Consider the following 15622-nt stretch of genomic DNA (forward strand, 5'->3'; position numbering starts at 1 on the left):
GAAAAGTATGCATATTTGGGAGCAGAATTTGTTTTACAATAGATTTCTAAATACAACTTCCATCTTCCATTGGTCGCTCAAACAGACAGTCCTGCCTCAAACTCACGCCATTGGTTAAATCAATGTTGTTGTGTCGGGCTGGCCGGGCAGCTCAAACTACCAGAACAATATTTGAAAGTGCCACAGAGACACAGTGTTTACACTTTTCGGGGAAATAAACCCATATGAATGGTTTACTTCCAGCTGTCTTTACATATTAAGCTGGGATAGTAGAAAATATTCTTACTTTGAAAAAATTACACACATGAGCTTTGAAGTCTGGTATCATAAATATTAATAAATTCATCCAATATAAACTTTATCATGTAGCCTAATGTTTATAAATACAATTTATACAATAGTCATTTTAAAATAAATTACATAACATGCATATAGTTAGGCTACCTTATATTTTTTTTTCAACTATTTTTTTAACTATTTGTTTGGTTGGTTGAAGTCGACCTTTAAATATAAGCTTGAACACACCACATTTTGCGTCCAGATGTAAGATCATGGGCGTGTTTTATTGGAACACCTTTAACGTCATAACAAAATCCTTCACATGGTTCCTTCTAATCTTGCACTGTCCTGCAAGTGCTGACTCAGTAGTTTCCATTCATTTTACGGCATCATTCACACTGCAGAGGATGTGTCACCTGCACCCTTAAAATGCTCTTCAGTAAAGCGTGTTCTTCATTTAACTAATAAGTCCTAAACAGTGCCCCTTTAATTATGAAATAAAAGACATTCAGTATATTTACAGTCGTATATATTTGACCTTCATATGAGCATGCGGATAGCTTTTTGAGTGATGTCGTTAGATTGGATTAGTACGCTATTCTGTTAGAGGCGTCAGCAGTGATGCTCAGTCTTGTGATGAGGGAATGGGATGATGTTTGTGATGTTATGTCGAAATCCAACAGCAGCTAGGATCATACACCATCTTTCTGTTTTACCTGCTTATATGCTACTAAACCGCAGACCTATTTCTCATTTTAAGATTTACACAGATGCAGATTATCTCTCCGTCGCACTGATGCGGTAGATGGTGATGTCGCGCTTGTTCTCCGGTAGATGTGTGATGTGAGGAACAGGACAGTTCATGAGAATGAGTTGATCCGGAATTGGGCTTTATCGTTGAGTGATGCGATGGGACAGTTACGGGGATTATTATTCTAGACTGAGGGGCAGAGGTTTAATACTTCCTGGATTAACTCTGCCGCAATCGGAACAGACTGGTGGAGCAAATTAATGCTGAAATTCATGCGCGGACATCTGAACGCTACCTCTGAAATGACAGGTTTAAATAAATGTGGCGACGGAACTCTTTAAAGGTGAATTACACGGCTATACATTTGGAGACAACGGTTTTTAAAATTGATCTCAATTCACAAATCCTCAAAGTTGTGTTTGCTGCAACAAGCACCTGTATTGGGGATGTAAAATGCAGACTCTGTTAACTCGGCTGTGCCAGCGTTGATTCTCAAGCACAAATTTGTCCCGTGTTTGCTGCAATCGCGATATATAAAAATAACGATTCATATATGGGCGAAGCGAAAACTCGGTCCCCCTTCTTTTGGACATGGGCTCGCTGTCAAGAAAACGGTGCGTCAGATCCAGAGAGGGAGAAAAAATGGGCCGAACTCTTTGAGCAACTGGATCTGAATAAAGATGGAAGAATCGATGTAAATGAATTCCGCACCGGATTAACCGCCCGGGGAATCGTTCGCAGTGAGGTAGAAGAGGTAAATCAATTTACAAAATGTTAATGGTTGTTCATGCTAATAAACCATTTCTGGGAGCTGTACTGAACGTAAGGTGATGTGGTCTACAACAAACATATGAAATTTCAACACAGTAAATAGTAGGCCTATTTGTGGTAAAAGCACTCACAAGAACTGAATGGGTTGTCTGATCAGCAAGTTTTTCCTATGTTTGTTTTAACAAGAGTGAAACCAAACCAGAGTAGCCTACCGGTGTGTCCAGACTCTAGACGAACGACAATTGATCCCATGTATGTAATTTATTTAAAAGTTAGACTTCTCTTACCACTCTACAATGTCACAGGTAGGCTACCATATAACGTAAACAAATATCAGAAATAACACAAGGCTAATGACTGATGCCTTTTAAATTGTTGGATTGCAAGTATAACACTGATTACATACGCTGTGTAATTATTAAAGAAGCTATTTCTACTTGACCAGATCCTAAAAAATAGTTTTGTTGGTGTAACCAAATGAATGCAGGTTGATTCAGTGATGTTAAATTATTGACTCGATTTAAACTAGTTGTTACCACATGAAGTACATTTTTAGGTTGGTTAGGTGTACTGTCAAGGGCAAGAAGAAAAAAAAAGTTTTTTTTTTTTTTTTTTTTTTTTTTTTTGCACCAATTTATTTAGTAATACTCTTTTGTTTGGTCCTTATACTTTGGTTGTATAATGCACACACACACACACACACACACACACACACACACACACACACACTATATATATATATATATATATATATATATATATATATATATATATATATATATTGTTTATATAATTCGTGGTATTATGTACATATAATGTACAAAATATGCATTTTTGTAAAAAAAATAAAATAAAAAATAAATAAAAAAAAATGCACTCAGGTTGTAGGTGCTCTCAGGAAATCTTTCATGCCTAAAAATGAATTGTAATTTTAAAACGTGTATAAAATCATGAGCACTTAGATATGATGAAGAGTCCTATCAGTGACTATATAACAGCTGTTTTATTCCACACCGAGGGGGTCCCCTTTATGGGGGCAGCTATGTTAGGATCACATGGCCAGCCGAATACTACTCGCTTAATCTCAGTAACCGTCCTGTTATTAAACACTTTCACTCATGGATTAAGTTAATCATGGCTGACTGAGAATGGTGAATTTCTACAATGGCATCTGTAGCTGAAAACTATTGATTTTAAATGATGCTGCATCCAGGCCCCAAGGTGTCACTGTAAGTCAGACAACATAAACACAAAAATGACTGAATGCTCCTTTAAATAGCATTATGAGCGATATGAGACAAGCAAAGAAAGGTTCAAAGGGATAGTTCACCCCAAAATTAAAATTCTCTCATCATTTACTCACCCTCATGCCATCCCAGATGTGTATGACTTTCTTTCTTCTGCTGAACACAAATTAAGATTTTTAGAAGAATATCTCAGTTCTGCTGGTCCATACAAGTGAATGGTGGCCAGGGATTTGAAGGTAAAAAAAGAATATTAAGGCAGCATAAAATTAATCAATACGACTCCAGTGGTTAAATCCATATCTTCAGAAGTGATATGCTAAGTGTGGGAAAGAAACAGATAAATATTTAAGTCCTTTTTTAATGTATATTCTCCTCTCTGCCCAGTAGGTGATGATAAGCACAACAAATGTGAATCGTCAAAAAACAAAAGAAGAAAAATGTGAAAGTAAATGTAGAGATTTATAGTAAAAAAAAGGACTTAAATATCTGTTTCTCACCACACCTATCTTATCACTTCTGAAGATATGGATTTAAGCACTGAAGTCATATGGAATATTTTATGCTGCCTTTATGTGATTTTTGGACCTTCAAAGGTTCTGGCCACAATTCAATTGCATTGTGAGGACTTACAGATCTTCGTTTGTGTTCAGCAGAAGAAAGAAAATTATACACATCTGGGATGGCATGAGGGTGAGTGACAATTTTCATTTTTATGTGAACTATCCCTTTAACATCACTGAATACAACTTGAATACATTAGGTCAAACCAACAAAACTACTTTCAAGGGTTAGCTCAAGCAGAAATAGCTCCTGAAGGTAACAATTGCAGGTTACCACTTTTAACTGTGTGTATGCTGTTTCCAAGAATCCCTCTTTTCCAAGGCTACAGAATATTATAACCTGATCATTGGCCAAAACAATAATGGTTATCATCGGGTGAGTTTATGACTCTTTCAACTTAAAATAAGGGCAGAAAATCAGCATATGCATATAAGAATATAAGCATAAAAGAAAGTGCATTTGTTGTACAACAAAACCATGAAGTGCCAATAAGAATGTAACTTGGATGAGAACGACACTGATTTTGCCAGTGCTGTTGGGTTGTGTGACTGTGTTAGTCATGTGCTGTGATGCAAGAGGAGAGATTAGTTCTAGTTCTCATTGTGTTTGCTATTGGAGCCACCAGGCTGCTGGCAGGTCACACAAACAGAAACCTTTCATCTATAAGCATTGGACACAGACTTTTGTTATTTTCTCTTCATTCTTTACTCTATATAGTCATGGTGCCTGCTCACATATATGTACTGTTAAGTGAAGTTATACACATTTACCAAACTTTCCCATCACCCCCCCCCCACCAAACCAACACTTTCACCCCACCACAGATTGTACGTGTGAGTGACACCGATCACGATGGCCAGCTGGACATTGAGGAGTTCACACAGTATCTGCGCATGCATGAAAAAGAGCTCAGACTCATGTTCCTCAGTCTGGACCGCAACAACGATGGTCTGCATTATCTTTACACACAAAACAACTCTCTCCATGCTTGTACCATAAGAAAAATAAGGTTATCACATGGCATCACTTTAAATGTGACTTAGTAGGCTACTTTAATGAGCATTGCTTAAAAGCATATAATTAGGTCTTAAAGGAATATTCCAGGTTCAATACAAGTTAAGCTCAATCGGCAGCATTTGTGGCATAATGTTTACAAAAAATTATTTAGACTCATCCATCCTTTTCTTTAAAAAAATCAAAAATCAAGGTTACAGTGAGGCACTTACAATGGAAGTGAATGGGGCCAATTTTTGGAGGGTTTAAAGCAAGGCCGTAACCATGTCTTGAACATTGGGGGGACCAAACCATTTTGGGGGTCGTGGGTGTTGAGGTCACAAATATAATGGTCCTCTGTCCTTTAAAATTGTAAAGGCAATAAATGCAATAATTTTCTGAATATAGGCTTTAAATGCAAAAACGTTATAATTGTTATAATTTCTGGTTTTAAAAGATATGTTTTTTTAGGTTCACACAGTACAAGACAAACACTGTGTCTGCTTTGCTAGCAATACGCCTGTTTAAGTGATCTTTTCTTTCTTTTTTGTGCTGTCTCAAAGAAAAGATGAATATAATTTGAATTTCGTTTCATCAATCGAAAACTGTAAAATGACTGCTGTCAAGGGGGGGGGGGGATAATTATTAAAATACCATAAATGTAGTCCATAAAACACTAAGCTTTTCTATGGCCCCAGAAAGCTTGGAATATAGTGCACAAATCATTTGGACTACTGTTGTGAGTGACTTACACTGAACCTTTAATAGTGCTTTACAGTATTTGCCCTTTTTGATGCTTGACATCTCCTGCTCACTATAAACTGTTATTCTATGGAATAGAGCTGTAACAGCATATGGGATTTGAACAACATAAGGGTGAATAAATGAGTGAGTAAAAGTATTTTTTCCATTTTTAGGTGTACTACTCCTTTAACTGGTGGCTCGTCCTCAAAATAAAACAGTCTCTTATAACAGAAGACTCTCAGGAGATGCTGTTCAAAATTCAGAATTAATTAAAGACATAGAGATTATTTAGAAAATCTTAAATTGATTATAAAATATTACCTAATAATATTTGCATTAAGAATATATGACACTGTCCTTGCCAAAACCTAAAGTCACAAGTCTTTGTTCTAGTTTTAATCTGAGGGTGATAACGCTCTACTTTGTGTTTTATAGAACATTTTCTTAGACAATGTCAAGTGAATTTTCTAAAAAACTCCTTCAAAGCCTGCCAGATTACCACATTCATTCAATTCCTTTACAATATACACACATTCACACTTTATCGAAAACCATCCCGTTAATGTTTTCACATTAAAAACTATGAATGACATACAAATCACGTACCATACATGACATATTTTCAATTAAAAACGGCAAATTTTCGCCAAATGGTGAATAGTTTGCATACTTGGAAATTACTTTCGGTTGGTACAACATTTTATTAATAAAACAGTGGGAAAATTTTGTATGTTTAGTTAGATACTTACATCTTACATGACACTGACACTCTTAACCTGAACTGCTGATGCACAGCAGTGGAATAATGTGTCCTGCCTTCATCGATTGGCTATCTCAAATGACAATGACGAGCGGTGTTAGACTACTGAGCACGGTAAAACATTAAAAAAAAAAAAAAAAAACCTTTATGTTATTCCTGCAACAACTTAATGACAATTAGACCACGGTGCATAATGGACTGCAGCAGAACAGCAACAAGGATATCAATTATTGGAGGGACAATCTGGCCAATATCTGATTATTGGGGGGACTTGTCCCCCTCAATGTATATCACGGTTACAGCCCTGGTTTAAAGGCAGAAATGTGAAGCTTATAATTTAATAAAAGCACTTAGATTAATTCTTCTGTTAAAATGTGTGTATTATTTGAGATGTAAAGTTGTTTAAATCTGCATTTTTACAGTCGATTTAGGGTTTGTTGATATTACATCGTCATGGCAACGAAGTTGTAAAATCGGCTATAACTTCACACAGAGAAGGTTAGTAAGTGATTTGATCACACTAAAATCACGTTAACACACATATTGTTTATGTCTTGTGGCTATACTTTTGAAACAATGAGTATTTTAATGGTTATGGATTGGCCCCATTCACTTTCATTGTAAGTGCCTCACCGGAACCCAGATTTTTGCTTTTTATAAAGAATAGGAGCAAGTCAAAATAAATTTTTGAGGTAATCAAAATTATGCCACAAATGCTGTCAATTGAGCTCAACTTGTATTGAACCCAGAACATTCCTTTAACACATTATTAATTTCCACAAATAGATTGCTTTCAAAGTATTTGTGAGATGAATCTGTGCCCTTGTGCAATTGATTGTTTCTGCATTTTTTATGTGTTACCCCATTTGAAGCAATTAAAATAGAAATGCTGTTTCCTTCACAGTAGGGCTACACAATTGAAAAATAATAAAGATTACAATTACTGTTGTCACAATTATATAATTGTGAAAAGTGTCAGCTACAGCATTCCATGAAGGTGTATTCCCATTGCGGCAAAATTTTCTATTTATAACATATGTTTTGGGCCATTGTGTGCATGAATGTAACGGCAAATCTGACACGTTTAAATTAGTCTAAAGGCACATCAGTAATGCTCATTACTTTGATGCAAAGCCTATGTAAAGAATATGGTATACAACTGCCCTACACAAAATAAGTATTTTAATGTAAATTCTATTAATAAAAATGAATAATTGCAATTACAATATCAAAGGAAATAATCTGCAATTATAATTTTCGTCATAATTGTGCAGCCCTACTTCACACATATGTTTTCCCATATATCTTGCAATGCCCAAGGACGGAATGAGCATTGAAGTGTTTTGTTTTCAGGTCACATTGATGTTCCAGAAATACAGCACTCCTTGCGCAGCCTTGGAGTGAATGTCTCCACAGAGCAGGCCTCCAGAATTCTGCAAAGGTTAGAGCTCTTCAGCTTTTAATGTTTTATCTTAATCTATGTCATGTAAACCATTCATCTTCCCACACTGGCTGTGCTTTCAAAGGGATTTGAGACGTTTTTGCAAAGCCCCCATGTGTTGACATAATTTTGATGGGCATTGAAAGAGCTTTTTTCATCTGTTCTGTTTTAATTTTGTGTGTCAGCATGGACAGAGACAGCACTATGACCATTGACTGGAATGAGTGGCGGGACCATTTCCTGTTTAACCCCTTGCACAACATAGAGGGCATTGTTCACTACTGGAAACACTCTCTGGTTTATTCACAACTTTCCATTTTGCATTCTAAATAGTCTTAATATTTATATTTTTATATTGATTTACGGTAACACTTTACAATAAGGTTCTATTTGTTAACATTAGTTAACAACATTAGTCAACATGAACTAAGAATGAAAAATACTTGTACAGCAGTGGTGGCTCAGCGGTTAAGGCTCTGGGTTATAGGTTGGGGGTTCAAGCCCCAGCACTGCCAAGATGCCACTGTTGGGCCCTTGAGCAAGGCCCTTGAGCAAGGCCCTTGACCCTATCTGCTCCAGGGGCATCATATCATGGCTGACCCTGCACTCTGACCCCAGCTTAGCTGGGATATGTGAAAAAAAGAATCTCACTGTATATGTATAATGTGTGATAAATAACTAAAATTAATTAATTAATTATAATAAAATTAATGTTAATTTTAACATATAGTAATTATTATTTTTTTAATCAAAAGTTGTATATGTTAACATTAGTCAATGCACTATGAACTAACATGACCTAATTGCATTTTTATTAACTAACATTACCAAAGATTAATAAAGGCATTGTTAGTCCATGATACGTAATGCATTAACTAATGGAACCTTATTGTAAAGTGTTACCTGATTGTAATTGATAATCATTCATGTTTTTATAGTGTAATTTCCTTTGTGTTATGTTTATATTTTAGATGTTGGACATTGGAGAGCAGCTGACTGTGCCGGATGAGTTCTCAGAGAAGGAGCGTCACACAGGAGTGGTGTGGAGACAGCTGATGGCTGGGGCAATGGCAGGAGCCGTATCACGAACAGGAACCGCTCCCCTGGACCGCCTTAAAGTTTATCTTCAGGTTGAGTTTGATATATTGACAAGAAAATACTGTTGTGTCAATTAAACTTGAGCCAGAACAAGTCAATAAATCTTTAAAATAGTCTGATCTAAAATTAATAAATGATAAATTAGTAAATTATCAATATGATTATATCATATCATATAATGTAACATAGTTTGGCAAACTTCTGTTCAGTTGTTTGAGAAAAATAGTTTATTCAAGGAGCGTGAACTCTGTGGGATTTCTACAGGTCCATGGCTCTAGTGGGGTAAGTCTGTTGGTTGGCTTGCGGGGAATGGTGCAGGAGGGAGGATTGAGGTCTCTTTGGAGGGGCAATGGCATCAACGTGCTCAAAATTGCCCCAGAGTCCGCTATCAAATTTATGGCTTATGAGCAGGTAAACAATCCAGAATCCAGGAGCTACTGTACACGTTTCCATTTTACAGACACTTTCTTTGTTTACTAGACCTGGATGGAAGATGCTCTCATGTATGTAAACAATGTTAAATCTCAGTGTCTTCTATGTGCTCTTGAGTAGATAAAGTGGCTGATCAAAGGCAGTAAGGAGGGTGCCACTCTGAGGGTTCAGGAACGGTTCATTGCTGGCTCACTGGCAGGAGTTACAGCTCAGACTATTATCTACCCCATGGAGGTAAGAGAGAAAGAGAAGAGTGAGAGACATGTTGAGAGTGTAAGAGCTGAAGAATGAATTTGTATTACTGTTTTTTTTGTCATAATCACTGTTCTACAGATATTATATAAACTAGATTTATGGGAAAAGTGCAATATTGGACTGTGCTGGTTTGAGATGCTTTTAATGATCACAGTTTATGATATGATCAGCCCCATTAGTCATTTCAAAGAAAAGTGTAGTTCACAAACACAGCTAATGTAGTGTCATCAAACTTGGAAAAATACCAGGTAATCATATAACAGTGGAGGATGTTTAAAGGGATAGTTCATCCAAAAGTGAAAATCCCAGATGTGTATGACTTTCTTTCCTCTGCAGAACACAAATGAAGATTTTTAGAAGAATATCTCAGCTCTGTAGGTCCATACAATGCAAGTAAATGGTGACCAGACCTTTCAAACTAAAAAAATCACATAAAGGCCACATAAAAGTAATCCATAAGACTCCAGTGGTTTAATCCATGTATTCTGAAACAATATGATAGGTGTGGGTGAGAAACAGATCAATATTTAAGTTCACTATAAATCTTCACTTTCACAATCTTTAAGTGACAGTGGAGATTTATAGTAAAAAAAAAAAAAAAGGATTTAAATATTGATCTCTTTCTTACCCAAAAAGACTGCATCACTTCTGAAGACATATATTAAACCACTGCATTCGTATGGATTATTTTTATGCTACCCTTATGTGATTTTTAGAGCTTGAAAGGTCTGGCCTCCATTCACTTGCATTGTATGGACCTACAGAGCTGATATATTCTTCTAAAATCTTTGTTTGTGTTCTGCAGAAGAAAGAAAGTCATACACATCTGGGATGGCATGAAAGTGAGTACTGGTAAACTATACCTTTAATAAAGCAATTTGCTCCTAATTGTTGTTTACCTGTTCACTCATGTTGTCTAAATGCCCAACAAGCTTGTTTCTTCATTTTTAAAAATTGATCAGGGTCTGGATGATGCATATGGCCAGATTGCTTTTCTATTCCTGGTAGGCTTGAAAGTGCTGAAAGCAAGCCTCTTTACTGGCTTCTGGTATTTATTTAATGAGGCAGATCAGCATCACACTTTGGAAACCAAATCCAATTTATTTAGATGCTCCAATCTCCATTTATTTATTTAGACACCTTCACTGGAGGTACTGAGAGGCCTCGCTGCATTTTAAAACATTTAAAATAGTTTTAAAATAGTTTGAACCTATTCTTTTTTTGTTGTTGTTTTTTTCCTCTTGATTCCCAGGTGTTGAAGACTCGTCTGACCCTTCGAAAGACAGGACAGTACTCTGGCATGGCAGACTGTGCCAAGCAGATACTGCATAAGGAAGGGGTGCGGGCGTTCTACAAAGGATATGTGCCTAACACACTTGGCATTATTCCTTATGCTGGCATTGATCTGGCCGTCTATGAGGTATGGCCATGTGTGTGTGTGTGTGTGTGTGTGTGTGTGTATGTTTTAACATGTTTATGCATGCTCTGCATTGTTCTATGTTGCTATGTTCTGTCGTTCTATTTCTCAGTCCCTCTCTACGCTCTCTTGTTCTGTCAGACTCTAAAGAACGCCTGGCTACAGCGGTACTGCATGGGCTCAGCTGATCCTGGGGTTCTGGTGCTGCTCGGATGCGGCACCGTGTCCAGCACATGTGGGCAACTGGCTAGTTACCCGCTGGCTCTAATCCGCACACGCATGCAGGCTCAGGGTGAGTGAGATTAAATGGAATCACACAATTATTATTGTGCCTTGTTTTGTGATTCTTAATGAAGAACCCAATGTGTTCACAAGGATGAAAATGCAATACAAAAACAAAACTTCCCTCCACTATTTCTTTTTTGTAGCCTCGGCAGATGGCGCTCCTCAGCTGTCCATGGTTGGCCAGTTTAAATATATTGTGTCCCATGAAGGCGTTCCTGGACTCTACCGAGGCATTGCCCCCAATTTCCTTAAAGTCATTCCTGCTGTTAGCATATCTTATGTGGTTTATGAGCATATGAAGAAAGCCCTGGGAGTAGGATCTTAAACCTAGACAAAATCAGAGTGAAAGAAAAACAGAAACATGGTATTAAAAGGAGGATGGTGAGACTTCTGAGCCTGGTCGATGAAGTTAGAAAGACCCCTAGAGAATGGCTTAAGGAGGAGACAGTCAATTGTACACAATCTTCCCTGGGCAATTTACTTAAAAATACTTCAATAGGATGGACAATTGTTGTGTTTAGAGCATGTGTTCCTCTATGATTGGCAGCTTGGAGAACTCAGGTTTATTAAACACTATTTATCTGCTGTTTCACATCTACAGTGAGCACTATAGGTGAGCAGCATTACATAGTACTTCATTTTTACAAGGATTATAATGTTGTTGTCCTGATGATGAATTTGTGGTAATGAACTAAATATTAGTATTGTCATCTAATGATAGTGAATGATGGAAGAATTTTATTTTAGGAGGATAACCAATTATTATTATTATTATTATTATTATTATTATCATTTAAATGATAACTAAAGTTCCTCTCCTAGACTTGACCAAAATTTTTAAGGAGTGTACAATGGAGTATGGAATATCTTGAAAATCTCTTCTGTCTGATGTTTCATGATATTTGCTGCAAACACCATTTATGAATGAGTTATATATTGTAAAGTAGATATATATTAATCATATATTTTTATAAACGTCAGTGAGAGGAAAGCATAATATATGCTAGACTAAAACAGCCCTTTCTGATTAAAGGGATTTGCACACTTTAAAAGAAAATCTTAAATGTACAAACCTTTGTCTAAACCATCTTGTGAAGTTCTTTTATGACACCACTGCTGCTTTGCTACCTTTTCACAATTTTAGCCTTTGCTGATATTTCAATCCTCATTGTTATGGTGTAGACTGAAATATATGGTTTAGCGTCAAAATTAATTTAATAGTACAATTATTGCCTTGAGCAACTTGCAAATGGAGCAACAACAAAGGCATTAGATAGGGGGATGTTAGTTGAGTTTTGAATTACATTTGGATGCTTTATGTTTATTAAGAAATGTGTTGTGATGAATGCTGGAAAATAGTTTATACAGTAATTTTACACAAAGGGCTTTTAATCAACAGGTAGTGCATGTTATAAATGATGTAAGTGCTGTCACAATCTGCATGTCTTAATTACTTGCTTTAAGAGCTATAATTCTTCATATCAGAAATATGCAAAGCACGTTAGTGTTGACAATTTACTGTTATATTTAATGCTTAAAGTTGATGAGAAATATCTGTTTATCTTACAATTCTAAGATTCAAATTACAATGTTTAATCGGTTTAGTTATATCATGGAAATGGGCCAATGAAATGACATGTTTTTGATTGGTTAATACTGACAACATGTTATACTGGGATACTCAATCCTGATTTCTTCTCCTGGAGGTCTACCTTCCTGCATAGTTCCAACCCAATTCCAAAAATGTTAAATGTAAACCCTAAGACCTTGATTACCTGGTTCAATTGTGTTGATCCAAGTTGAAACTAAAATCTGCAGGAAGGTGGACCTCCTCTGTTATCGACTCTTATAGGGAGACAGCATTTGAACATTCAACTGTTTAAAAACATTATTTTGTTCTAAAATAGTATAAAGTGGTTTGCGTTATAGTAATCAGTTATGTTCTAAGTGACTGGCATATTACAGCTAGTTGCATCTAATGCAGATTAGTTATCAGATTCTGAATATTCAAATGCCTGCATTTTCAAATTTTGGATACAACATATGGTCTTAAGTATAAATACTTTTTGAATGTAGTTATTTGGGAAATTTTAAAATTATATTATAAATTAATTACCTCTGGAGATTGTATTTAAAACTGAATTTAAATATCTAGTTTCTTGCTTAAATGCATTGCATTGAGAGTAGTGTGCCTTGACATGCTGTTTTTATTGAACCAGCCTCCACTGGCAATGATTCCTTGCTTTCTTTATATATAAGTGAGAATAAATGAATGTGAGAAATTATGAAGGTTAAGAAAAAATTATGTGAGTCTTGTATGACTTTTTTTAATTTTCAGTTTCTCTTACAATTATATTTCCTTAAATAAGGAAGTAGCTCGGTGTGTGTGCTTACGGCCCGTTCAGAATGCTTTAGGCCAAAAGTTAAGGCCCATTTTTGGCCCTTATAATTTTCAGCTACAACTTAAAGTCCAGTCTTTTCCTCACACAAAGCTATGGCTTTATAAGACTTGTATCAAGCAGTATAAATTACAGACAACATTTGCTATATAGAAAAGAGTGCCAGGGACATTCTGTAAAATATCACCTTTGTATTCCACCTTAGAAAGAAAATAATAAGGGATTTGAAGGGCATAAGTGAGTAAAATAATTTTCACTTTTTGATTAACTAATAATTTACGTTTTTGTGGTGTCTGTTTTCTCTGTAGAATTATACACTTGTTATACCCAATAAAATGTGAAAGAAAATGTTGAATAAGGAAAGTGAAGGAACAATAAACTGGAATGTCTCACAGATTATTATAATTTTTAGTCATTCAAAATATATTTCATAATTGAGTACTTAACTGGTCTTTTTTCATGTTAAGACAATTAGTCTTGGCAGACAAAAAAGTATCGCTAACAAGCAAAACATAGGGTGGCGTCAGCTAAAGTGGGCCACTTTTTGTCTATGCACATTTTCCAGACTGCTCTTTGTTTGCTAATTAAGGTCACTTAAAAAAACAAAACAAAACAAAAAAAACATTGATTTTAGATTACAAATATGTAACAAAGATCAAGAACTATTTAAATGTCAAAAGTCATCATTGCTATGTTCAGCTAAAATGGGCCAAAGAATCTGAATAACAAAACCATCACTGTGAAAAGAAAAAAAGAAAAAGAAAAAAAGAAGTGTGCTCTTTTCATTTATTTACAATTTACCAATCATGATTTCAAGCTCGATTACACTTCCTAGTGCTTGACACATGTGCAGAGTGCTAGATGGTGCTATATGAAGTGTAATTGAGTTTGAGATCATGATCACCAAGGAGACTGCTGTCAAGATGTCCAGTGAAAAAGGAGTCATATTTTGGTCTGTTCTCACACAAAACCAACATGTACTTGCTGTTTTGGGGGTATGGAATCTACACCCCTGGTCTTACCATTTGTTTCTAACATCTCACAAAAGCGCCACTGCGCTGCCACAGATGAAATTGAAATTCAATTCTGAATTTTTGAGGATCGACTTTGAGACTTGCTATAGTCCCTGGATTTACACTTTCTAGATGGTATCTAGAAACATGAACAGAATATAGTTCAGCACAAAATATACAAAATAAAGAGTATATTGAAGAGAGGGCTAAATTTTCTTATATAACGTTTGTCTCCGCTCCATCACCGATTCTAGATTTGCTGTATGCCACTAAACAACTAAAGTAAACTAAACAATTCCAAACAATTTCTGGGAGCATTTATTATTTACAGTTTAGTACAACAATAGAAGTGCTGTGTTATGCCACTGACTTACTAAGTTGGAGACACAGGTGAAGGAAGAAAAGTCCACGTTTTACATACTGATCTGCTAATGAACAAGCTTGCAGCATAATCACATATTAACATTCAGCAGTTTATGCAATAAACTTAATAAATTTTGTTGAAAAATATATTCTATACAAGTACAGATGTTTAGATGTGTAGTTGTGTTATATAGTTGTTTTGATGTTGTATGGTTGGGGGGAAAAAATATTTAGTTGCGTAGATTTTGACTACCGAGTAGTTTTTCAGCATTAATGAATAATTAATTAATATAGAACTTAATAGGAGAATTACAAGAATTTCTCATTTTAAAGGTGCAATATGTAATATATTTACTGTACTAAAGCATAAAATTATCATAATATGTTATCAGAGATTTAGGAAACATGCTAAGTTGAAATACTGGCTTCTCCAAAAACTATGCTACAGCCAGTATATTCTGCTTTGAAACGTCCATTGTGTTTTGGCCTGGGTGATCCTGCCCACTGCCCTTTTCCCAGTAGTATTTCGACACTCTGGGTTACCAGATTTGAAACAAGTTAGCAGGCAAACACAGCGCGCTGCAGCCATGGAAGCCAGCAATACATCTAGCTAACATTGACAGAGTTATAAAAAATCCACATGAGCTGGTTTATAATTTGCAAACAATGAAAACATTGCAAACGTATACATTAGCTGATCAACTTACAGTGTAGCCTAAGCAGGCACATGCACACATAGACATCAAAGGGGGCTTGAGCACCTGCCCTTTTTCTTCCTCGAGAGAAAGTGCCCTTTTTTCTGGGGTGCTTTTT

General features: G+C 35.9%; 1 protein-coding gene across 1 annotated transcript; it reads left to right on the forward strand.

Moving 5' to 3' along the window:
• Window positions 1-926: 926 nt before the first annotated feature.
• LOC127451510 (calcium-binding mitochondrial carrier protein SCaMC-3-like) lies at window positions 927-13810 on the forward strand. Its single transcript, XM_051716259.1, has 10 exons — window positions 927-1784; window positions 4434-4557; window positions 7460-7547; window positions 7733-7844; window positions 8519-8677; window positions 8910-9056; window positions 9198-9311; window positions 10585-10752; window positions 10891-11041; window positions 11178-13810. Exons 1-10 carry the CDS (start codon window positions 1584-1586, stop codon window positions 11357-11359), a joined length of 1446 nt encoding a protein of 481 aa, XP_051572219.1. The 5' UTR covers window positions 927-1583; the 3' UTR covers window positions 11360-13810.
• Window positions 13811-15622: the final 1812 nt, after the last annotated feature.

The sequence above is a fragment of the Myxocyprinus asiaticus genome, chromosome 14 (assembly GCF_019703515.2).
Source record: "Myxocyprinus asiaticus isolate MX2 ecotype Aquarium Trade chromosome 14, UBuf_Myxa_2, whole genome shotgun sequence".
Taxonomy (NCBI): domain Eukaryota; kingdom Metazoa; phylum Chordata; class Actinopteri; order Cypriniformes; family Catostomidae; genus Myxocyprinus; species Myxocyprinus asiaticus.

Coding starts and splice junctions, on each gene's coding strand:
- LOC127451510 (XM_051716259.1), top strand. CDS start 1,584: ATGGGCGAAGCGAAAACTCGGTCCCCCTTCTTTTGGACATGGGCTCGC. Junction 4,558..7,459: donor TCTGGACCGCAACAACGATG/GTCTGCATTATC, acceptor TTTTGTTTTCAG/GTCACATTGATGTTCCAGAA. Junction 10,753..10,890: donor TTGATCTGGCCGTCTATGAG/GTATGGCCATGT, acceptor TTGTTCTGTCAG/ACTCTAAAGAACGCCTGGCT.